Below are 23,589 nucleotides of genomic sequence, written 5' to 3' on the forward strand. Positions count from 1 at the left end.
GGGGTGGAGGAGGGACAGGAGGGGGAAGATACAAGGCCCACCCATGAGGAGGAGCTCCAACCTCTCCCCCAGGCTCAGCCTGGGTCAAGCGGGGTCACCTCTCGGGAAGTCGGGAATAGCGACAGGTTGTGCTGAACCGAACGTGAAGCCCTCCCCGGAAAGTCCACAGTGTCCAGCAGGCAGCGGGGGCTCAGGAATGCTCTCTCTCCTCCCCGAGTAGCCGCTGGACCCCTGTGGACCCCTGGGGCTAGGCAGGCGGGCTAGGCACACAAGGGTCTCCATCTGCTTCCTCAGGTCCCCCACCCTGCTCAGAGGATGACCTGGCCTGGGATAGGGAGGCTGGACACATGAGGGCACCAGCTGAGGTCACAGTCAGGTGCCACGGTGGTCGCTGCCGAGGACATCCTGCCAAACCCGGCAGCTCCTGGACACAGAGCTGGGGGGATTTGAGTGTCATGTCAGGGTCAGCCTTCTGCCCCGGGGTGACTGTCCATGTCTGCCCTGAAGCATGGACACCCGCCGCTCGCGGTCAAGGCCCCAGGGGAGAAAGACGCCCATGGGGAAGGGGTACGCAGGGCTGGCCGGCCCTCAGGCTGTGAGCTGTGGGAGTGTGCGTGCGGCTGGGCCCCAGAGAACGACATGTCCGTAGAACAGCCCTCCTGAACATGTGGTGAGAGCCCTGGCTGCAGCCCCGCCCTCGCCTGCCTCGCTTCTCCTTGCCTGGGTCATTGTGACCAGAGCCTGGGGGCCATGCACCAGGCAGAGAAAAAGCCCCCGTGGGCAAGAGAGGTCAGATGCCAATGCTGACCCCCTTGGGGGATGTGACGGGAGCCATAGCCTTTGCGGGGAGCCAGCTCCCATGTCCTACACCATATGTCCAGCTGTTGGCTCCACAGAGCCGGGGGCTACGCAGGCTCCCACTCCCTCCAGACCAAGCCAGCAATAAACCCAAACCAACATCATCAAGGTGGGGGATGGTGGGCTTGCCTGCACCCCATCCTTGGGTGGCCATGGGGACACTGGAGGTGGGGTAAACCCTCACTTGGAGTCTCAGGTCCCCACATGTGAAAAGAGTGGGGGTTCCCCAGAGAGAGGCAGCCACCCCTACCTGCGCTGGCCCCTCTCCAGCCTGTTTTGTAGAGCTGGGCACCTGAACTGCCATCCTCCATGTTTTTCCTGCTTCCCTTCTCCAGCCTCTCTCTGACATGACACTCTGGACTCTGCCAGGTGTCCCCACTCCCCTTGCCAGGGGGCCCTGTTCTTCCAAAGGGATGTGGGCATTGGCAGCGGTATACGTGGACAAGGGCCTACTGTCCCCAGGTGACCCACTGCACTGGGCCCTAGGGCGTGTCATTCTGGGATCCCTCCCCTCCTTCTCACCTGCCTCCACTGCCTGCACCACTGGATGGCACAAGAGAGCTTTCTAGGGCCAGCCCTGGTGGCCTAGTGGTTAAATTTGGTGTGCTCCCCTTTGGCAGCCCAGGTTCAGTTCCCAGGCGCAGACCTATACTGCCGTCTGTCAGCGGCCACGCTGTAGAGGCCGCTCACGTAAAAAAGAGGAAGATTGGCAGCAGACGTGAGCTCAGGGCGAATCTTCCTCAGCAAAAAAAACAAAGAAAAAGAGAGCTTTCTAGAACCTTAAGAGGCTCATGGATTTCCACATCACAGATCATTCTGGGTGCATGTTAAGCACTGTCCAGCATCAATGCCTTAATTCACACGTCTGAAAGTTCTCAAAGTCCCGGGGGCCGAGTGCAGGAACCCTAGCCAGCAGCCCTTTGCAGCTCCAAGCAGCCGGGTTAGAATCTGACAGAACATTCTGGACCTTCACACCAGGCCAGCAGAGTCCATCGTGGAGCCCAGCCTGGGCACCCGCCCTGCCGCAAGACAGATGGGCTGCCGAGGAGGACACAGCTTTCAGGAAGGATGTCGCCAAGCCAAGGTTTCCACAGCCCTGGCCTCCTGATGGGGCTCACAGGGTGGGAAATGCAAGACAAGCCAGCCGAACCCCAGGGGCAGCATAGGGTCCTGTGGCAGGGCCTGACCATCCGGTCACTGTCATAGGGTGCAGGCCAATTCAGGGGCCACAAGAAGGTCACAGAGAAGTGTTGCCCTAAGATCCTGGTGGCTCCTCTGCTTGAGAGCACAAGAGTGCACGTGGGTCCACCCAGGATTAGTACCTGCTGTTTACAGACCTGGCTCTGCACAGGCCCCACCAGCTGCCAAGGGCTCCTCATGAGGTAGGGCTGTTATTACCATCACCTGCAACTTGCAGACGGGGCACACAGTGCAGAGAGGCTGGGGGGAGTGGAGCTGGGCCACCACCCAGGGAGGCTGGTGCCACGTATAGGCAGCAAGTAGGCTCCAGCCATCCCCTGGTCTTTCCCGTGGGGCTTCTCGAGCCTTCAATGGGCTGAGCTGCTTGACCCCAGCCTGCTCTCCCAGGGAGCATCTCAAGCCGTGGTGGTCCCTGGCCTGCTCTGCATCTAGCACCAGGATCCCAGAGAATGTCCAGTCACACCACAGCCCCTGGGTGGGCACCAGCAGAGAGACAAAGATGAAAGGGGTGGCTCCACTGTGGCTTGGGGTATGTGTTTTAAAAAGTCAACTCAGCAACCACGGTCACCTGGCAGCTCCAGCACCTGGCCAGGGCGTCCTGCAGCTGCCACGGCCTCACTGAAACAAAGAAAGGGGTGCAAGGTGCACACATGAGCACAGCAGGCATCCCACCCTCACCCCCACCCAGGGTGCTGAGGCCTCTGAGCTGTTCGTGGCCATGTGGGGACCAGCCTGGCCTTCGGAGCCGCATGGCAGCTAGGTCCCCAGAGCCCTCATTCCATGGGGTCCATGTAGCCTTTCAGCTGGTCCTCCATGCGGACAGAAGCATCTCCAGCTCCGTCTTCAGTCTCAGAGCCATCACCCAACACCAGCAGAGCTCAGCTTTGAAACAGATGTGGCATCTCGTGATGCAAGGCCTAAAATTGAGGCCCCATGTGATGTGCTGCCCTGAAGTCCAGTGAAACCAGGAGGGTCTGGAATGGCCTAGCTGTAAGCTCCCCACCCAACTCTGCTCTAGGATAAGGTGCCCCAGCCAAACGGCCCTCCTCCCCAGGCAGGGCCTGCCTATCGCCAAGGAGCAGCCTTGGTTCCCTGCTAGCGAGGAATTGTTCAAACGAGCTGACCACATCCCCCTGTGGGGACCAGGGCCACCACACCCTCTTGTCACTCAAAGCCAGCCTCCCACAGCCCCAGGTGCTCACTCTGCTCCCCAGTGCACCCTGCCTGGCCTTTGGGCCGTGCTCTGAGCCTGGGAGATACAGACTCTGCCCATCTCAGCTGTCCAGGGTCCTTGTCCTGCGTTTGGTCAGCCCCATGGCCCCAGGGCAGGACTCCCACTCTCACCCACAGATGGAAAGGAGGTGATTTAAACAAAAGTGCCTATCATCTCGAGGCCTCAGTTTTGTCACCTGTAAAGTGGGACAGTACCACCCTCCAGAGCAGTAGGGCATGGTGACAGTAGGAGCCTGACAGTGGCCGCCTCCTTCCCGGCTTCATTCCCCTGCCCCAGTGCAACAGGTCCTACACCTGGGGTGGGGTCTCATCACAGCCACCCCAAGACAGCACCCGTGACGGCGCCTCGGCACCAGGCCCAGGCATGCTCAGGTGGGGAACAGAGACCTCTCACACCTGGTGTGCTTTCCTGGCACCGGCACGACTGCCGAAGGTGCAGGGCTCTCTGTCCTTCTCAAAGATGAGGCCCAGGCTCCGCAAGGCCTCCAGGACCTGTGTGCCCTCCTCCTCCACTGGGCTCCTCCCGCCCTCTGTAGTCACTGCCGCCCAGACCACTGCCTCCCGCCGTCTGGACCAGCCCCTCACCACTCTCCGTTCTTGAGCTCAATCTTCAAAAATGCTCTGCTCCCCTCATCCCTTCACGTGCTCATTAGGGATCTTCTGTGTGCACAGCACTGCCCAGGCTCCGGGAATAAGAGATCCCATCCACTGGGCCCCAAGTCAGGCGAAGAGACAACACACGCACTGGGAACACAGAGCTGGCCTGCAGGGAGCCAGGGCTGCAGCCACACTGGCCAGAACCCGGGTCCTCAAACCTGCGACCCACCCCGACCCTGCACTCACTGCCAGGGGGGGTCCTGGCATGTGTAGGGGCAGGGAGGGGTGGTGATAAGGGCCCCTCCAGATTTGGGGAGGAACAGAAACAGCTGATAAAACAACCCCACGAGGCTAGGAGTTCATGGATGTCTTCTCCCAACAGCCCTGGACCATTCCACCTTTTGAGATGGCCCCCTCCTCACCTTCTCCCCACCCTCCACGACTCAGTGGGGTGGGCACAGCTGCCGCCTGAGTTCACGGAGCATTGGTGTCACCCAGGCCACCACACCCCAAAGCCCTTGGGACTCATCATCCACAGAGACAGCCACGCCCAAGAACCGGAGAGCAAGAGGGCCACGGAGCTGCCCACCTGAGCTCTCCACCTCACAGGGGAGGCCACCAGGACGCCTGCCTGCACAGCCTGGCCTCCACTCCTTTCCCGCTCCTCCCCTGGGCCCCATTTTCAGAAGCTTTCATTTAGTCTATTTGGTTGTTGAAGTAATTACAAAAACCCATTCTCGCAACAGCTCTCTTTGGCACTGCCTGAGAAAACACAAAATGTCCAGTCAAATTTGAATTTCAGATAAGCAACAAGAATTTTCTAGTATAAGTATGTCCCAACTTCAGATGAACAACAAGAACTTTCTAGTGGAAAGATGTTCCAGGCAGTTTGGGACATGTTTGTATCCATATTTTTTCGTTTTCCACGTCAAATTCAAATTTACCTTCCAAATCTGGCACCCTCAGCCTGGTTCCCTCATTGCTCCTCCTCCTTCCCCTGGGACAGGAATGGAGGGGTTCCCTCCCCCCCTCCACTGCATGCAGTGTGCCCCCAACTCCCCAGAAACTCAAGTCCTGGCAACAGAAGCTGGGAGGGAGGGATCCAGTTAAAGGTTGACCCTGGGGCTGGGGAAGGGGGTGCCCAGAGGGAGGGGCCCCCATGCCCATCCACCCTCCAGTCCCTAGGGAGGCTCCTCCCTCCTCCCAGGGTCCCCTGGAGGCCTGACTTGAGGATAAGGTCCACCCAAAGCTGGTTGAGGGTTTGGGACGTACTTACTCTAAAGAATTATTGTTTATGTGAAATGGGGATATTGTTATTCTGTGAGGCCCTGGCTCCGCCCCTGGGGCGCTGGAAGCTGCCAGGGAGGGGTCGGGGGAGGGGCTGCGGCTGCGTGGAGCGGGGCGGGGAATTCCCGAGCCGGGGAGGGTAGAAGAGGGCAGGGGTCCCGAGCCAGGGTGGGCAGCGGCGGGGAGGGGCGCGCGCCCGCGCATGCTCAACCGCCCCTGCAATGCGGCGCCGCGTCCTCGGTTAACCCAGTTCGGCGGATGCCGGCGCTGGCTGTCGCCGAGTGGGGGTCGCCCGTCTCCCCGGCTGTGGGTCGTGCGGCCCACAGGACAGCCGCAGTGCCCGCTGCCTGACGGGCCGGGGCAGGTTTGGGCCGCGGGTGCGGGCTCAGCCCTAGAGCCCTCAAGACAGCTCCTCCCATCACCTTCCGCAGGGGTGCCCCCGAGGCAGAGGGGCCCCACAGACCTGGGGAGGGGGTGGCCCCAAGTGACCCAGGAAGGGAGCTGGGGGTGAGAGGAGACGAGCCCCGATCTCCCCACCTGTCACCCAGGCCCCCCGCCCGTGAGCTCGGCCCCCACCTGATCAGCCCTCAGCCCAGCCCAGCTGGGTGAAGTCAGAGCCGCGGTGCCCCAGCCGGCTCCGCATCTGTGCCACTCGGCTTCCTCGTCTGTGAAAGGGGCGGCACACCACCAGCCTCAGAGGGCTGGGGTCACTGAGAAGCCAGGTGAGGGAACAGTGAATGCCCAGGCCCTGTTCCCGTGCAGGGTCCTCCCCCACGTTCGGCCACCACCAGGCTCATTTCTGGGACACCTGCATCCTGCGCACTCGGCCCGGGAGTGCCCCGCGGGCTCAGCTCCACAGATGTCCCCAAAGGCAACAAGCTGCCCAAAGACAGGCCCGCAGCACCCACTGAGGGGCAACAGCCAGAAGTGCCGAGCCTGGGCCTGCCATCTCGGTCCCCCAGCCCACTGACTTCTCTCCAACGGCTTTGGTTAACAGGAGTTTAATAATCTCTAGTTACTCAGTACATTCACAGACTCTGAAGGTCTCCCATCTTCTATTTAACTGAGTATTAAATTTCAAGACTCTAACTACCAGAGCCTCCGGCACACGCTGGGTGCAACCTGCCTCGGCCTCCTGGCTGAGAACTGTCAGTTACTGGGAGGGCAGTGTCCAGCGCCAGTGTCCTCCTCCTGGCCGCCGTGTGCACCCAGCCACTTCTTTATCCTCAGAAGCCTGGAAGGACCAAGGTTGTCCCCTCAGCCTGGGAGTGGGACACCTCTGCTCCCTGCAGGGGTGAGTAAGGCCCCACCCCACTGCATTGGACTCAACGGATGAAAGTGAAGGCAGGTGGGCCTCCACTTCCCCACTCTCCCTCTTTCTGGGCATTTCCCCTGGCATCCTCCTCCCCACCTCTGGGCCCCCCCTCCCCCCCCCCCCCCCCCCCAGAAGAGCTGGGGCGGCCAGGCTGGGCGCTCAGGACACTTTCTCTGCTGGAGCATGTCTGACCCTGCAGGACCCAGGTGCAAGCTGCAGGGTGACCATCAGGCCTCCCCTCCCTGCTTCCCGACAACCCTCAGGCTTCACCACAAAAATGCTCCTGAACTCGGACCCCACCAAATGCTTAGGTGTCCAGTGACCAGCGGCTTCCTCTGCAAACCCAACCCTGCAGCAAACCCTCTTCTAGATCCCTCTCTACCTAGTCCTCGCCCCAGCCTCACACCTGGGAGACTAACCCGACTCCAGCACAGCCCACATCCACTCCTTCAAAATCCACTCACTCAAAGCATTCATTCATTCATTCAAAAACATTTATGGAGAGCTCACCACCTACCAGGGCCTGGGCGGGGTGTGTCAGATACAGTGGCCTGGTAGTCTGGTGGGAGAGAGAGCCATAAAATAAAAACAGGGTGCTTGGCTCCCAGATTCCCACTGGCGGCTCAGGGGAGACCCCTCTGAGGAACTGTCATCAACAGGAGTTAAGCAGGTATAAAGTTCGGGAAAAGCATTCCCAGAGACAATGCACGTGCAAAGGCCCTGCGGTGCGAAGAAGTGGAAGAGGCCAAGTGCCTGAGCAAAGCTACTGGGAGTGAGGGAGAAGGCAGACAGACAGGGAGAGTCTCAGGCCAGGGGGAACTTCAGGTTTTATTGCGGCCAGCCCCCCAAGGGTTTAAGGAGGAGGTGGCATGTTCCTAGGCATGCTTTCACAGGCTCTGGGCTGGGAGCTGGGAAGGCTCAGGGATGAACCAGCTGCACTTGCCCTCAGGGAGCAACTGATCAATCAAGAAACGCCTGCAGGTGCCTGCCTTGGGGCTTTCCAAACTGGGTGGGAAGACCCAGGGCAGCTTCATGGAGGAGGGGTCCTGGGGCCTACAGGCTGGACAAGGCTGTCTGGCCAAGAAAAGGGAGTGAGGTGGAGAGGGGCGGTCTCAGGCAGCACTGGCACAGCCGGCTCCTTCCGAGCGCCTCACCCCTCCTCCATCCCCGACAAAGCCCGGCTGAAGTAGATCCTGCTTCTATCCCAATTTTACAGCTGGAGAAACTGAGGTACAGGGTAGCTAAGGAACAACGTGGCCAGGGTCATACAGTGGGGCAGCGTCAGGCTGTGGTGACGAGAACAAACCCACTAGGCTGGCTGCCCCATGGCTGGCCCGCCCTGAGTGCGGAGTTGAGAGTGTGGGTCCCAAGACCCTCTCCCCTCAGCCCTCCCACTGCTGCCTCAGCTAGGACGGTCCCGAAGGGGCTGGGGAGGGTCGGAAGATGCCCAGGCCCCTGTATGCGGGAGGTGGCGGCCGTTCTTAGAACCCGTTTCCTTTAGAGAAACGTGCTGAACACCAAGGGCGAAATGACAGGTAGTCTGGGACCCGAGTCAAGATACTGGGTGGGGGTGGGGGGGGGGGAGGTACAGATGGAGCAAAATCGGCCAAGTGCTGATGACTGTTCAGGTTGGGGGCTCATTCTATCATTTTCTCTATATTTGGGGACGTTTGAAATTTTCCATAATAAAAGAGTTAAACAGGAAAAAAAAATGCGCAGGAACTGCACAGGGCTGGGCCGTGCAGGGGCCGGAGAGTGGTCCAGCAGCAGGACAACCACGGGCGAGGGCCACTGCTTCGATTCCAGACCGGCCCTGGCTGGCTGCCGTGCCTCCCACCGCCCAAAAAGGCTGGCCCAGTGAGGAAATTGAGGCCGGAGCAGGGCTGACGGGAGCCCCAGGGTCTGCACAGCTCTGCAGCTGCGCCTTCAGCGGGGGTCTCCAGGCGCCTGGCTGCAAGGACTCAGAGGCAGAAAACAGGTTGCTGGTCAGGAAGCGGGCAGCAGGCTTGCTACTGCAGGGGCAGAAGAAAGAGCAGATGTGATCATGGAACACGCCTGGAATTTCAGACTTCCACACTCTTGATCCTCCACATATGTAGAACACTTGGAGGGTAGAAATGGGGAGTGTGAGTTCACATCAGAGGAGCTGCATGATTCCCAGGAAACATACTCAGGTGGTTTTCTGCTTGAGCCTCACAAACTCCTATTCATCCTTCAATACGCATCCAACCACCCTGTGCCCTTCTCTGTGCTCCCACCCCGCACATGGGGTTGTAGTGGCTGATTTGGATGTGTTTGCTCATCACCATGTCCACATACCACGCACATGGGGGGTGCTAAGTAAACCTGGTGGATGAGTGAGGGTCTCCCTCATTAGTCAAGGGACATCTCAGGGCTCTCTCCTCCTCCTGTGGCCTGGCACAAGCCTATGGAATGAGATGGAATGTTCCTCCTGCCTCAGGGACTCCAAGTGTGCAGACACATGCCCCCGAGAATATTTAACATTGGCAACCCACTGGTGCCACCCGACATGCTCTAGCGGCACAGTGCACAAAGCAAGTGCTCAGTGCTGGCTTTAGTGTTCTTATCACTTATCTTTCTCAGCACACACGCCCCAGGCTGCTCTGGCTGAAGATCTCTCTCTGTGGTGCCCAGGCCTCTGGGAGTCTGGAGATCATCCGGCCAGGCACGGGAGGCCAGCAGAGCCCGCCACTGTCCCTGAAGTAGCTCGCACACGCCCTCACTGTCCTGAGGGACAGTCAGGAGCTTGTGCTGGGGGATCTGCCCAGAGCCTCGCTCCTCACACCCTGCCTGGCCCTCGGGCCTTATGTGGCCCCCAGGCCTCTCTCAACACAGGCAGCAAAGACTGAGGACGTTTGGGACTGACCCCGCCCGCCCAGCACCACCGGCCCCTCCGCATGACACCGGCCTTCAGGAGTGCCCGCCCCCGGACACACTCAGCCCTGAGGCCCGGTACACAGCAGGTGCCCAAACACAGCCTACACACAGCTCCATGAATTGCACAGGGTGGGCTCAGCTGCCTGCCGCCAAGGCCGCTGGGCTGTAAGACCCCGCAGACAGGAGGGGTCCCAGCACCAGCCACAGGGAGGACTTCAGGCCCCAGCAGGAGCCTCTGGGTGAGCTCGGATTTGCGTCTGGATGCTGACGGGGCAGCCGGCAGCCCTGGGAGGCGGGAGAGCACAGGCCAGGGCGCAGCTCGGCCCTCTCAGCCCAGGGGTCACGTGGCCCCTCCTGTCTGGCCCTGCGGTCAGAACACCCGTGGGACCCCCCCAGCACTCGGGGGCAGCAATGGCGCTGCCACCTCGCTGAGATGATCCACCCTCCTCACCCACCTCGGGAACCCTGCTGGACCCCCTCCCTGGGTCCTGGCCCCTCAGCCTCCTCGTGTCTGTACTCCAGCAACACCTGCTCAGGGCAGCACCTCCACCACGTCCCCCTCCCCGCCCCCCCCACATGGAACACTGTGGGACCCCACGAGATACAGGGCCTGTCTGTCTCCCCAGCATACGCCATCACCCAGCAGGAGCTCCAGAGACATGGATGGGATGAGGCCAGTGCCCAGGGCCAGCTCCGGACCCACCCCACACTCACCCCCCACGGGCCCACCCAGCCCTCCCCTGCACAGGCAAACGTCCCCCTCCTGCAGGAGATGGGGAGGGGCTGGGTTAGGAAACATGCAGCCTACGCAGCATTGCCCGGTCACCCAAAGTCTTCAGGTCACCAAGTCCTCCTCCAGCCCACAGTTCACAGGCAGACCACATTACCTGACCACCACAGCGGCCTGGCCACTGAGTGCCTCTCCCCCTTCAGCCCTAAGGAGGCCATGTGGGGCATCCATGAGCCCCTAAACCAGAGCGAAGGTGTGATCTCTGATCTGAGGGTGTGGGCCCCTCTCGCGCTCAGCCCCATTTGGCCGGAGGCACTGTTCAAGTCCCATCACAAACTCCACTCCACCTATGCCCATGTGAGCCACAGGCCAAGCCCCATGTGCAGCACGGGCTCCCACCCCTGCGCCCGGCCCGTGCCGCCACAGCCCATCCCTACCTCTGGCCGACAGCTTCTTGGTGTTGATGATCTTGGCTGCGTACTCATGGCCAGTGCAGAGCTTGACGCAGCGTCGGACCACAGAGAAAGCCCCCCTGGGGAGGAAAATGGGGGACAGAGACAGAGACAGAGACAGACAGACAGACAGAGAGAGAGCCGATTAATCTCCCCATGAACACACAGCACCCAGCCACAAGGCCGGGCCCTGGGCAGAGATCTGTGCAAGGAAGGGGTGCCCCTCCCCAAAAGGCCCCCAGCCCAACCCCTCAGTGCCAGCCCGACAGAGGCCCCTTCCCCGGTCCTGGCAGAGCCCGGCGGGCCAGCACACCCGGCTCCTTCGAGACCCCCAGCCTCAGGTCCTCGTGAGTCGGCTGGACCGAGGGCCTGCCCCAGGCCACTAGGCGCGCATCCCCTGGCGCTCTCTGCCAAGCCCATGAGACCCAGCAAGTCCTCCCCAGAGGAATGAACGCTGGCCCAGCTGGCTCCAGAGGGCACATGTAGATTGGTGCAGCCACCACGGGACTCACTGAAGGTGCTGGAGGGAAGCCAAACGCCGCGTCATTAAGCTGCAGAGCTGGAGGACACGGCCCCCTCCTCCGCACCCCCACCTCCACTGTCCCGTGTTACAGCAGAGGCTGCAAGTCCCACAGCGAGGAGACGTCTGCAGGCCCACAGCATTAGTGCCTCCAAGAGAGCAGCAAGAGGGGGGCCAGCCCCGAGGGCCAAGAGAAAGAAACCCGGGGGAGTGGGGTGGTACACAAACACGGCCCCTCGAGAGGAGGTGGGGTTGGCAGGAGGCGGCAGAGCCAGCCAGAGGCCAGAGCCCGGAGCCCAGGCCCCTGTGGGTCCCGGGTAGGTCGGAGGCGCAGGCGGGAGGGAGCCTGGGGCCCATCAGAAGGTCCTCCTCAGTATTTGACTTGTCACCACCGTTGGTTTAATTTGATTTCAGATCATTTTCTAAGAACATTAGACCCGGCACATATGAAACACGGCTGGAACAGGAAATGTCTCGGGAAGGGTCAGTCCAGACAGGAGGCCGCCAGGGACGGGTGGGCGCAGGGGCCTCATCTGGCCAAGCTCGGGGTCAGTGGGGCTGGGGGCACCCCCCGACTGCACCTCCTCTGTCTTCCCTCCCCAGAGCCCTGGCAGGCACAGGCCCCACCAGAACACAGCCTCCCGCCACCAGGGCACAGCCTGCGAGACGCGCATGCCACCCAGGCCCTTGGCTCTGGAGGACGGAAAAGTAGCGTCTTAAACAGGGAACATTTTTATCCTCCATATATCCTCTTTGAGATAAAACTTCATTAAAATGTACTATTCAACTCCTTGGAAAAAATAAATATTACACTAAATCTAACTGAACATGTTCTTAACGACCAGGTCACTATGATCAATGGTTGTGCTCAGAGCCGCGTCTTCGCTTTTTCAAAGTCAGCAGAGAACCTGGCAGTGTCTGCCTCTGGGGGGCGGGGCGGGGGGCACCCCACGTGCTCTGCATCTTCTGTCCCTGTGATTTTCTCACTATGGGCACAGGTGACATTCTCAAAATATGCTCTTTTAAGAAAAATACGTAAAGAAAGGATGATCTTTTTGACCCGTGAAGCTAGCTTTGAGACACTGTGGTAAGGGAGAGGGCCGCAGGCTTCATGCAGGTCTGGGTTCAAATCCTGCTCTGTCGCCTCCTGGCTACACTGAGTTGCACTCTGAGCCTCAGTTTCCCCATCCTTCTCAGGAGGAGGAAAGGCTCCCAGGGCCACTGTGAGGGCTGAGCGAGGCCCCGTGCAGCCGTCTGCCTGCGCCTACTTTGGTCTCATGCTCCCCAACTTCACCCACTGCTGTCTTTGCTTCCACTTCCCGCTCAGGAGAGCTGAGAGCATCATCTTTACGGGCCTGAGCTGCCATCGGTCGTGCTCCAGCCCCCAAAGGGCACAGACACCCAAGCACGGGCTCCTCAAGCCTCCAAGGGATAGTCAGGGCTTCCTGTGCCAGAATCCAACTCACGGTGCAGGCCTGACCCCAGCGGGAAGTTCCCAACAGCCGGACGGCAAGTTCATGGCGCAGTTACGGCAGGCATGGGGGTGTCAAGAGGCCCCCTGGAGCGGGAAGGGTCCCCCACGGCCCTCCCACCAGCTGCTGTCCATACAGGGTAAAGACAAGAGTAAATGACAGTGAGCCGGCACCCTCCCCGCACAAGGCAGGATGCAAGTAAATAAAATGAGCGTCCTGGGGGCCTGCTCGCCCCCACCCAGCTCAGACCCTGGTTTTTCCTCTGCAGAAGGCTATGTGTCTGGGATGGGGAGGGTGCGTGATGAGGGCAGGGCCAGGTGGGCAGGGGCCAGATGCTGGAGGGCACCTGGCATCCAACAGGTGCTCAATAATGGAGGTCACAGGAAGCACCCAGGTGGAGAAGACCCTGCTCTTAGACACGGCCTTCCTCTCCTGGAGTCCTGCCTGCCAAGTCGGGGGTGGGCACCTCTGGAAACCCCCATGGGGTAGAGTTCATCCTACCCCTGCCACTCAGCCTGATGGGAAGCTCTAGAAAGAGATGTCTTCCCCTGTTGCCTCTGCCAACGGGCACCCGCACCCCAATGCCAACGCCCATCGAGGGAAAACCCCGGCCAGGGATGAGGGGCTGGACCTGGAGCCGGGTCAGCTCCGGGAGATGGGAGGGAGGAAGTCTCAGAGCTGTCTGCCAACTGAAGAAGCTGGAAGTTGCCGGGACAGGTTGGCCGGGTGCCTGGGCCTGCTCACAATTAGATTCCCTCCCAGTGACTTAACTACCCGGAGGGAGAAGCTGGCTGGCAGGTGGCGGATTCGGCCCCAGATGACCACCGCTCCTCAGGCCCAACCCCTTGGCTCCCCTCTTCCATCCCTCTGAAGCTGACCACTCCCCAGTCTCTCTCTGCTCCCACCCAGGGTATGTGCCTCGAGCCCCCACCCCAGGCATCCATCCGCCCCCTTCACCTCCGCCTTCCCTGAAGGACCACCCAGGAATAGTTCCTCCCATATCGGACATGTCTTCTCTTCATCCATCTCTGCCTGGCGCTCAGGCTGGTGGCCTCAGTACTACCTCTGCCTCTTCCTCTCCCAGTGGCTCTGCCAGCTGCCCGATGCCAATCTAAAACAAGGAAGCCCCCCAGGAGTGTCAGCAGACCGAGAAGCATGTGCCGTCCCAGCCACAGGCCCTGAACATCCCGGACATCGCAAACAACAGTGAGATGAGCACCAGCACCATCCTCTCTTGGAACTCACAGCATCTGCCTGCCGGAAGTTTATAATCGAGAGACAACAATGGGGAACAAAGGGCTCTGGTGTGTATTCTAAGCACAGCACACACCCAATTGCCACTTGGCAAACTCCTATACATTCTTCAAGGCCCAATTCAAATACCTCCTCCTGGAAACCTTTCCCAGCTCCCACGGGAAATCAGCTCAGTCTCCTCTGGACATTGTACCCTGCGTGTGTCTCACGTCATTTTGCCCACTTTATTATAATTATTTATGCGTCTGTTTCTACCCTTCCACTGTGGCTCTCCATGACCAATCAGGATGCTGGTGTCAGACACAGCATCTGGCCTGTGATACAGAAATAAGGACTGACCTAAAGCACCACAGGTCAACTGTGGAGAGTGGAGGTGCTGAGCCTCAGTGCATATCAGGCCAGTGGGACAGGAAGGGGCAGCCGCTGGAAAAATGGGCAGAGATCGGGATGGGGCCAGACTCCAGAGAGCTGGCCAGCAGGCTTCCCTGGATGGGGGCATCTGCAGGAGAGTGGGGGTGTCTGGGGAGGTGAGGACATCTATGGGGTTTGGGGGCTTCTGTGGGGGATCTGGGGGGCTTCTGAGGGAGGTGGGGGCGTCTGTGGGGATGGGGTGTCTGAGGGTGGAGGGTGTCTCCTGTGGGGCTGAGGCTGTGGGGCCCCTGATCAGAGCAGGAGGGCCCGGCAGATCTTCCACCCCAAAGCATACGGGTAGGCTGGGACGCCCGATCTGCGATGGTGAAGCAGAGAGCAGGGCCGGCGATGGGGCTGTGGGCCCTGGACTGCATCCAGGTGAGGCCAGCCCTGTGCTGCCTGAAGCTCCGATGGTTCATGGTCAGTTGGGCAGGGGCTGGCCAGCTGGAGGGTCAGGAATGCCAGCTGGAGTGAGGTCGCCCAGCGCAGCTTGTGGGGCAGCAGGGGAGGTGGGGCCTGTGTGGGGGTGAAGGGTCCAGAGGGGGCCGGGCCTGGCAGGGGAACCGCTCTGAACCCCAAGGTCACCAAGCAATGCCCTGTGCCTGGCGCCTGCTGCTGAACTCCTGCTTAAAGTGACTTGAAGAACAGTTCAGATCATGGGGCCCCAGGCAACAAGCACATTATGGGGCTTTAAAAACTCAAGTAAAGTTAATTAAAATAAGAAGACACTCTTTGAGTCCTCCCTGGCTGAAGGGTCAGAGAACCACCTGGGTGAGTGTGGGGCCACGACCCCAGGGAAGCGGGCCTGAGGGAGGGGGTTAACTCTGGAGCTGCCGGGACGCTACCTGGGCTGGGGGCACTCAGGGCTCAGTCTCTCGCTGGGAAGGGGGACCGCCCACGTGCAGGCCTGTGCCTCCCGCCACCACCGGCCACGGCACAGCCAAGCCCGCCCCAGCCGCCTCTGACGGCCGCCTGCCCGATGACACACAGCCTGCGGCCCTCGGAGACAGGGTCTGGCCTGGGCTTTCCACGAGCTGCCCCCACAGCCCACCCGCCCATGGCCACCTGGAGCCCACCCCTGACACTGGTTCCCTGTGGCTCCCAGAGCCCCCCGCTGCCCCCTCCCCACTCTGCTGGCTGTGAGCTGGGCTGGCACTGGTGGGACAAGCGGGCGAGGTGGAGGCTGAGTCTTGCCCTGTCCCCAACCCCTCCTGGACCCTCTCAGGTCCCCACCCTCACATGGTGAGTCTGAGGGGCACAGTGAGTGCCTGCTAGGGCTCCACAGTGACACCACGGGAAGGTGGTCGGCCCCTCCGTCCCCGAAAGCCCTGTCCCCCCATGGCCAGATGCCCCCCAGGCACCTCCTGCGCTGTGGCACCTCGAGCAGCGTCCGTGAGGATTAGCTGAGGCGGCAGGAAGGAGCTGCCGGCGGTGTGACATCGTGCTGGGGCTGGGGCCCTGTGGCCTCTGGCCACCCGCGGGTCCCCAGGCTGGCAGCCCGCGGCCGTTAGCACAGCTCGGGGGCTGACACGCCCGAGGTCCAGGAGGTGAACACCTCGGAGGTCCAGGAGGTCTGGTGGTCACCCTCCCGGGCGCCCTGCTGCTTGGGACCCGGCTCGGGGCGCCTGGGCCTGAGAGCCTAAAAGAGCCAGAAGCCCACGTGCCAGGACCGAAGCCTTGTTTCTCGGGTTTGTAAAGGCTCCCCCACGGCTCCAACACAGAATCCCCTCTGGGGACCCCGGCCCCCTGCAGGTCTGCCCAAGATCTTTCTGGAAGACGCTGAGCAGGCAGCAGAAGCCCTTGGCTGGTCCAACAGTTTTATTTCCCACTGTGAATGAATAAATGGGGCTCTGAAACCCGGGGGCTGGGAAGCCATAGGGTCCCCTCTCCCCGGCCTAAGGGGCTCAGCCAGGAGGAACCCCGGGCACGCAGACACAGCCCGCTCACCGCCCCCGCCTCGCCTGTGCGGCTTTACCAATTTAAACGCAGTCAAGCTGCTATTTACTTCCGTGTTACCTTAAAATTTTTTCTACCTTTGATTAAAATGAGCTCTTGGGAGCGAAGGAGAGGAGGTTCCCTTTATATTTTTAATCTTGACTTAAGCAATTTGGTGGAAAACAGTAACTTCTCCCTGAAAAGGTAGGCTGAGGGTGTCGTGGGCTTTTTTTTTCTTTTATGTATTTTCCTGCTTATAATAATAATAATAATAAACATAATCCATGCCCACGGCAGGAAATGGAGTAATAAGATAGTATAAAGAATAAGCTGAGGCCGCCTCCAGCTTCACAGCCTGTTGGGCGAGTCCCACCGCGCCTGACGCGTCTGCTGCGAGGTCTACACCGCAGGAAGGCTTTCTCCTTCAGCCTTCAGGAGCCTCTTGCTGTTTACATTCTGCTTTTTCCTGTCTCTTTCCCCGCGCTGTGAACAGCTCTTCCACAGCACGATTTGGCAGGCGCACATGCTCCACTGGGACACCTGTCCCGGGGACACAGCAGGGTGTGCCCTCCTCGCCCCCTTGGCCTGGGGGCCGGAGCCAGTGAGGAGAGCGTGCTGGCCCCTGAGGGATGCGGGCATGTGTGTGCCACCCAGGGCAGGAACCAGAGGTCCCGTGCGGGAGTGACATCCAGGGGGCAGGAGGGCCCGCGGAGCTGGGGGGACCGTGTCCCACTCCATCCAGGGGCCCAGAACATTCTGAGTTGCAGAAACGGAGCCTGAAGTAGCCCGACTACTTCAGAGACCAATGCTGGAAAACACTGAATTCCACTTGTGAGCACCCGAATGCCTGTGGTCTCCGCCAGCATCCCAGCATGCCTCAATCAGAGCGTGAGCTCCTGCTTTGGGCTTCGCCTTTTATATTTAACATCACTTCACACACAATTCCCACTCTTTGACCTAGATCATACACTTGTCGTCTTCATAGTAGAGAACATCCCCTCCATGGATAGCTGAGCGCTTCCTCCATTGGCAGGCATTTGGGATGTTTCCAATTTCCCTTCTTATAAATGGCCTGCTGTGAACGTCTCGGTTATTTCTGTAGGGTTTATTTCCAAAGGCACAATCGCTGGTTGATTTACAACAACTTACGACGACACCAGTGATGCAAATGCCTGTTCTCACCACTGCCCCAACGTCCAACTCTGGCCTTTCTGAGGTCCTTTCTTGGAATCCCAGCAGCTCCCTGGCCCCAAACTCTTAGCCTGGGCAAGAAGATAAAGTCGTAACTCATCCGTGCTGTGCTAGTGTCCTGGGGCCACCATAACAAAGTGCCACAGGCTGGTGGTCTAAACAACAGAGATATTCTCTCACAGCTCTGGAGGCCAGAAGTCCAAGATCAAGGTGTCAGTAGGGCTGGTTCCTTCTGAGGCTGTGCAGGAGGATCTGTTCCAGGGCCCCCTCCAGCTGCTGGGGGTTTGCTCACGATCCTTGGTGCTCCTTGGCTTGTAAGAAGCACCCCCTCGCCTCTGCCTTCATGTTCGCACAGCATTCTCCCTGTGCGTGTCCGTGTCCGTATCTCCTCCTTTTATAAGGACACCAGTCACACTGGATGAGGGCCCACCCTGCACCAGGATGATCTCATCATAACTCATTATGCCTGCAGCAACCCTACTTCAAAATAAGCTCACAGGCTAGGTACCGGGGTCAGGAGACCATTATACGAATTTTGAGGAGACACAATTCAACCCACAACACATGCTGACCCCCCATTCTGCCTTCTGGAGTCTGGCACTGTGTGTACCAGGCAAACGTTTTCCAAATGGTAGTCCTCAACTACGAGCTCACAGGATGTTGGCAGATGTCAGGTACAAAGGGGGATCTGTGGGCAAATAAGTTTGAGAACCAGTAAGTTAAACAGCGTCCTTCCTCCCTCCTTCCTTTCTTTTTTACTGCAGGACTTCTCAAGGCCTTTAATACGGTCATCTGCACTGTGAATTTCCAACTAGGGAGTATGAGGTGCAGCCTTTCCCTAATTTATCTGACCACAGAAACCTTTATTCAAAAAAGTCTCTTGAAGGCCAGGAGTGGGGACAGAGGGGCCTCTAGTCCAAGACCTCAATACCAACCCCTTTCTGAAACCCTCTGGGACCCACTGAAGCCAGCAACAGATGTCTTCTGAAGGCATGAAGCCATCAGACAGAAACAAACGGTGAGGGTGCAACAGAAACACGGGTGGCCAGCCCACTGGACGTCCCTAGGACCCCCTGAGGACACCGTCAAACCCGAGAACAGCAGTCATTGCCCATGGAGTCCTGTGGGCGCACTGTAGATGGAGAAAACCCCAGCGGAGCGCCCTCTTCTCTCTGCCTCTCGAACAGGGCCCCCGAGCTCCTCCCATCAGGAGCCCCCACAAGCACATACACCGTGAGGTCCCCCACTGGCCCCTCAAGAACATAAACTCAGAGAGACATTTCCTTTACGTTTCTGACAATGCTGAGACCAGATGGAGCACCACGTGAGCTGAGTGGGAGCTGTCTCCCGGCCAAACAAGGCTCATGATAACACACACTGTACACCCCGATGAGACTAAGATGTAAATGACCCAGATGGTAACCCTTCCACATTTCACACAAATTAACATAGTCACCCTCACTGTACACAGTCGCATCAAGTCTGTACAGCTCCATACTGATGAGGACAGCCTGACTTTGACACGTGTCTGCGGCACTGTGTCCGACTTAAACCTCACGGGCCTCACAGCTCACACTGTCACCCTCAGTGCTGTCCAGACCCACCACCCCTCCCCACCACAGCTGGGGTCCTCTGTGTCCCGGTTCCACCAGGTTAGATATCCTTGAGAAGTTTCCTGGAGGGCTCAAGGCAGCAAAGCTGAAGAAACAAGAGGGTAGGTACCAGCCCAGGGGACACGGCAGTGTCTGAAGGAAATGGGACACACTGAGATTACTTAGTGTGGACAGAGTGACTGGGAAGATGAAAGAGTTCTGGAAATGGATATTGGTGATGGCTACACAACACTGTGAATGCACTTAATGCCACTGACCTGTGCACTTAAAAATGTTTAAAATGGTAAGTTTTATGTTATGTCTATTTTGCCACAATAAAAAAAAGCAGCAAAGGAAGTAGATGGATAGAGAAAGCTGCCAAGGCTCACACGAATCAAGAGAAAGCAGGACAGAGCAGACATGAGCAAGGGAAGTTATCAGGGACAAGGAGGGACATCACACAATGATAAGGGGCCGTTTCTCCAGGCAGATTAACAACCCTTAACGTGCATACACCCAAAAAGAGAGCGTCAAACCAGACGAGGCAAAAACTGCTGGAAGTGCAAGGAGAAATAGATGGATCCACTATCACAGCTGGGGACATCCACAGCCCTTTCTCAGAAATGGACAGCCCCAGCAGGCAGAAAGTCAGTAAAGACACAGGTGACCGCAACAAGTCATCAGTCAATCAGATATGATTGACATCTATAGACGACTTCATCCAACAAAAGGATAAGACACCTTCTTCTCCAGCTCACATGGATCACTCACCAGAACAGGGCACATTCTGGGCCATGAACACACCTCCACAAATTTAAAAGGATAGAAACCATACAAAGTATGTTCTCGGATTACAATGGAATTAAACTAGAAATGAAAAATGGAAAGATAGCTGGAAACCCCAAAATACATGAAGATTACACAACACACTTTCAAAGAACACACGGGTCAAAGAAGAAATCGCAAGAGAATTTTTAAATATTTTAACTAAATGAAAACAAAAACAAAACATCGAAACTTGTGGGATGCAGTAAAACAAGTGCTTAGAAGGAAGTTTATAGCATTGAATGCAGACGTCAGAAAAGATTTAAAATCAATAATATAAGCTCCTGCCTTAGGAAACTAGAAAAAGAAGAGCAAATTAAATTCAAAGTAAACAGAAGAAAAGACATAATAAAAGTTAGAGAAGAAGGGCTGGCCCGGTGGCACAGTGGTTAAGTTCGCACGCTCTGCTTCAGCAGCCTGGGATTTACGGGTTCAGATCCTGGGCACAGATCTACATGCCACTCATCAAGCCATGCTGTGGCAGCATCCCGCATATAAAATAGAGGAAGACTGGTACAGGTTTTAGCACAGGGACAATATTCTCCAAGCAAAAACAGGAAGATTGGCAACAGATGTTAGCTCAAGGCCAATCTTCCTCACCAAAAAAAAGAGCAGAAATCAATGAAATTGAAAATAGGAAATCAATAGAGAAAATCAATGAAACCAAAAGCTGGTTCTTTGAAAAGGTCAATAAAATGGATAAACCTTTTTAGCCAGGCTAAGAAAAAAAAGAGAGAACACAAATTACTAACATCAGAAATGAAAGAGGGGCCATCACTACTGATCTCATGGAAATTAAAAGGATAATAAAGGAATACTATAAACAACTCTATGTCCACAAATTTGATAAACTAGATGAAATGGACCAATTGCCTGAAGGACAGTCTGTCAAAACTCACAGAAAAAGAAACAGACAATCTGAATAGGCTTATATCTATTAAAGAAATTGAATCAATAATTAATAACCTTCCCAAACAGGAGAGCACCAGGCTCAGATGGACGCACTGGCAAATTCTATCAAACATTTAAGGAAGAAATTACACCAATTCTCTACAGTCTCTTCCAGAAAAAAGAAGCAGAGGAAATATTTCCCAGCTCATTCTATGAGGCCAGCATTACCCTAAAACCAAAACCAGACAAAGACATTACAAGAAAGAAAACTACAGACCAATATTTCTCATGAACACACATGGAAAAATCTTCAAGAAATGATTAGCAAATCAAACCCAACAATGTATAAATGGAATTATACACCACAACCAAGTAGAATTTATCCCAGGTATGCAAAGCTGGCTGGTTCAACATTTAAAAACCAATTAATGTAACCCATCACATCTACTGACTTAAAAGGAAAATCACATGGTCATGTCAATAGACGCAGGAAAAGCATTTGACAAAATCCAACACCGATTCATGAAGGAAACTCTCAGCAAACCAGGAATAGAGGGGAACTTCCTCAGTTTGATAAAGAGCATTGTTTGAGGAAGCTCAGGCTGTCATAAGAAAATATCACAGACTGGGTGGTTTAAACGACAGAAATTAATTCTCACAGTTCTGGCTGCTGGCAGTGCAAGACCGAGGTCCGGCAGGGTTTGGTTTCTCACATGAGCTCTCTTCTCTTGACTTGGAGTGGCCACCATCTCCCCGTGTGCGAACTCAGCCTTGCCTCAGTGGGTGCACGCGGAGAGACAGCAAGTGAACTCTCTGGTGTCTCTTCCCATACGGACACTGATCCCATCAGATCAGGGCTCCACCTCTATGACTCATTTAACCTTAATTACCGCCCAAAGACCCTATCTCCAAATAAAGTCACATTGGAGGTTAGCGCCTCAATCTATGAATCTGGGGGGGACACAATTCAGTCCATAGCGAGCATCTACAAAAATTCTACAACTAACGTCATACTTTTAGTGAGAGTAGATGCTTTTCCTCTAAGATCAGGAACAAGACAGGGATGTTCCTTCTCACCAGTCCTTTTCAACAAAATACTGGAAGTCTTAGCTAAGGCAATAAGACAAAAAAAGAAAAGGTATACTGATTGGGAAGAGAGAAACTGTCTTTCTTCATAGATGATATGATTATCTACATAGAAAGTCCCAAGAATCGACAAACAATTGGAACTAATAAGCAATTGTAGCAAGGCTGCAGGATACAAGATTAATATACAAAAGTTACTCACTTTCCTATATACCAGCAATGAACAAGTGGAATGTGAAATTAAAAACACAACCATTTACACTATCAACAAAAGATGAAATACTTAGGTATATCTCACAAAATATATACAAGATCTATATGAGGGAAACTACAAAAGAGTGATGAAAGAAATCAAAGAAAAACTAAATAAATGGAGAGATATCCCACATTCATGAATAGGAAGACTCGATATTGTCAAGATGTCAGTTCTTCCCAACTTGATCTATAGATTCAATGTCACCCTAATAAAAATCCCAGCAAGTTATTTTGTGGATATTGACAAATTGATTCTAAAGTTTATATGGAGAGGCAAAAGATCCAGAATAGCCAACACAATATTGGAGGAGAAGAACAAAGTTGAGGACTGACACTACCTGAATTCAAGACTTGAAGATACCACCCGACATCAAGAACAGATAATAGATCAATGGAACAGAACAGAGAGTCCAGAAGTCGGCTCATACAAATACAGTCAACTTATTTTTGACAAAGGAGTAAAGGCAATTTAATGGAGAGACAGTCTTTTCAACAAATGGTGCTTATTGTGTGGACTGAATGTTTGTGTCTCCCTAAAACTCATATATTGAAATCCTAACCCCCAAGATGATGGTATTAGGAGGTGGCACTTTTGGGAAATGGTTAGGTCCTGGGGGTGGAGCCCTCATTAGTGGGACTAGTGCCTTACAAAAGAGACTCCAAAGAGATCTCCCCACCCCTCCCACCACGTGAGGACACAAGGAAAGACAGCCTGTCAGGAAGCAGCCCTCACCACACACTGAAACTGCCAGAGCCGTGATCTTCGACCTCTAGCCTCCAAAACTGGGAAAGATAAACATTTGTTGTTTGTAAGCCACCCAGTTTATGGTATTTTGGTTACAGCAGCTTGAACAGACTAAGACAGTACTGGAACTACTGGACATCCAGAAGCAAAAAAATGAATCTAGACATAGACTTTACACCTTTCACAAAAATTAACTCAAAATGGATCATAGACCTAAACGTAAAACTATAAAAGGCCTAGAAGATATTGTAGGCGAAAATCTTGGTGACCTTGGTTTGGCAATGACTTTTTCAAATACAACACCAAAAGCACAATCCATGAAAGAAATCATTGGTAAGCCGGGTTTCATTAGAATAAAAAACTTCTGCTCTGGGAAAGACAGGTTAAGCAAATGAGAAGACAAGCCACAGATGGGAGAGACTATTTGCAAAACTTACATCTAATGAAGAATTTGTATCCAAAATATACAAGGAACTCTTCTTTTTTTAATTTTTCTTTTCTTTCTGCTGGGAAAGATTCACCCTGAGCTAACACCTGCTGCCAATCTTCCTCTTTCCTGCCCGCCTCCCCAAAGCCCCAGTACATAGCTGTATATTCTTGTTGTAAGCCCTTTGAGTTCTTCTATGTGAGCCCCTGCCACAGCATGGCTACTCACGGACAAGTGGTGTGGTTCTGGGCCCAGGAACCAAACCCGGGCTGCCAAGGCAGAGCGCATCAAACTTTAACCACTAGGCCATCAGGGCTGGCTCTACAAAGAACTCTTAAAACTCAACAATAAGAAAACAAACAATCCTATTAAAAATGGGCCAAAGGCTTTAACAGACACCTCACCAAAGAAGGTA

General features: G+C 55.9%; 1 protein-coding gene across 17 annotated transcripts in view; it reads right to left on the reverse strand.

The window, feature by feature from the left end:
• The window catches only part of CAMK2B (calcium/calmodulin dependent protein kinase II beta), a 91,927-nt gene that overhangs the window by 48,988 nt on the left and 19,350 nt on the right, over positions 1-23,589 (reverse strand). For all 17 annotated transcript variants that reach the window (XR_006889778.1, XR_006889779.1, XR_006889777.1 and 14 more), the window contains exon 2: positions 10,556-10,650. Coding sequence is in view for 14 of the 17 variants with exons in the window: in XM_046669753.1 (XP_046525709.1) it covers positions 10,556-10,650 (95 nt within the window). In the remaining 3 variants the exon portion in view is untranslated. The remainder of the gene's footprint in view (positions 1-10,555; positions 10,651-23,589) is intronic.

Source organism: Equus quagga, chromosome 8 (assembly GCF_021613505.1).
Source record: "Equus quagga isolate Etosha38 chromosome 8, UCLA_HA_Equagga_1.0, whole genome shotgun sequence".
NCBI classification, from domain to species: Eukaryota; Metazoa; Chordata; class Mammalia; order Perissodactyla; family Equidae; genus Equus; species Equus quagga.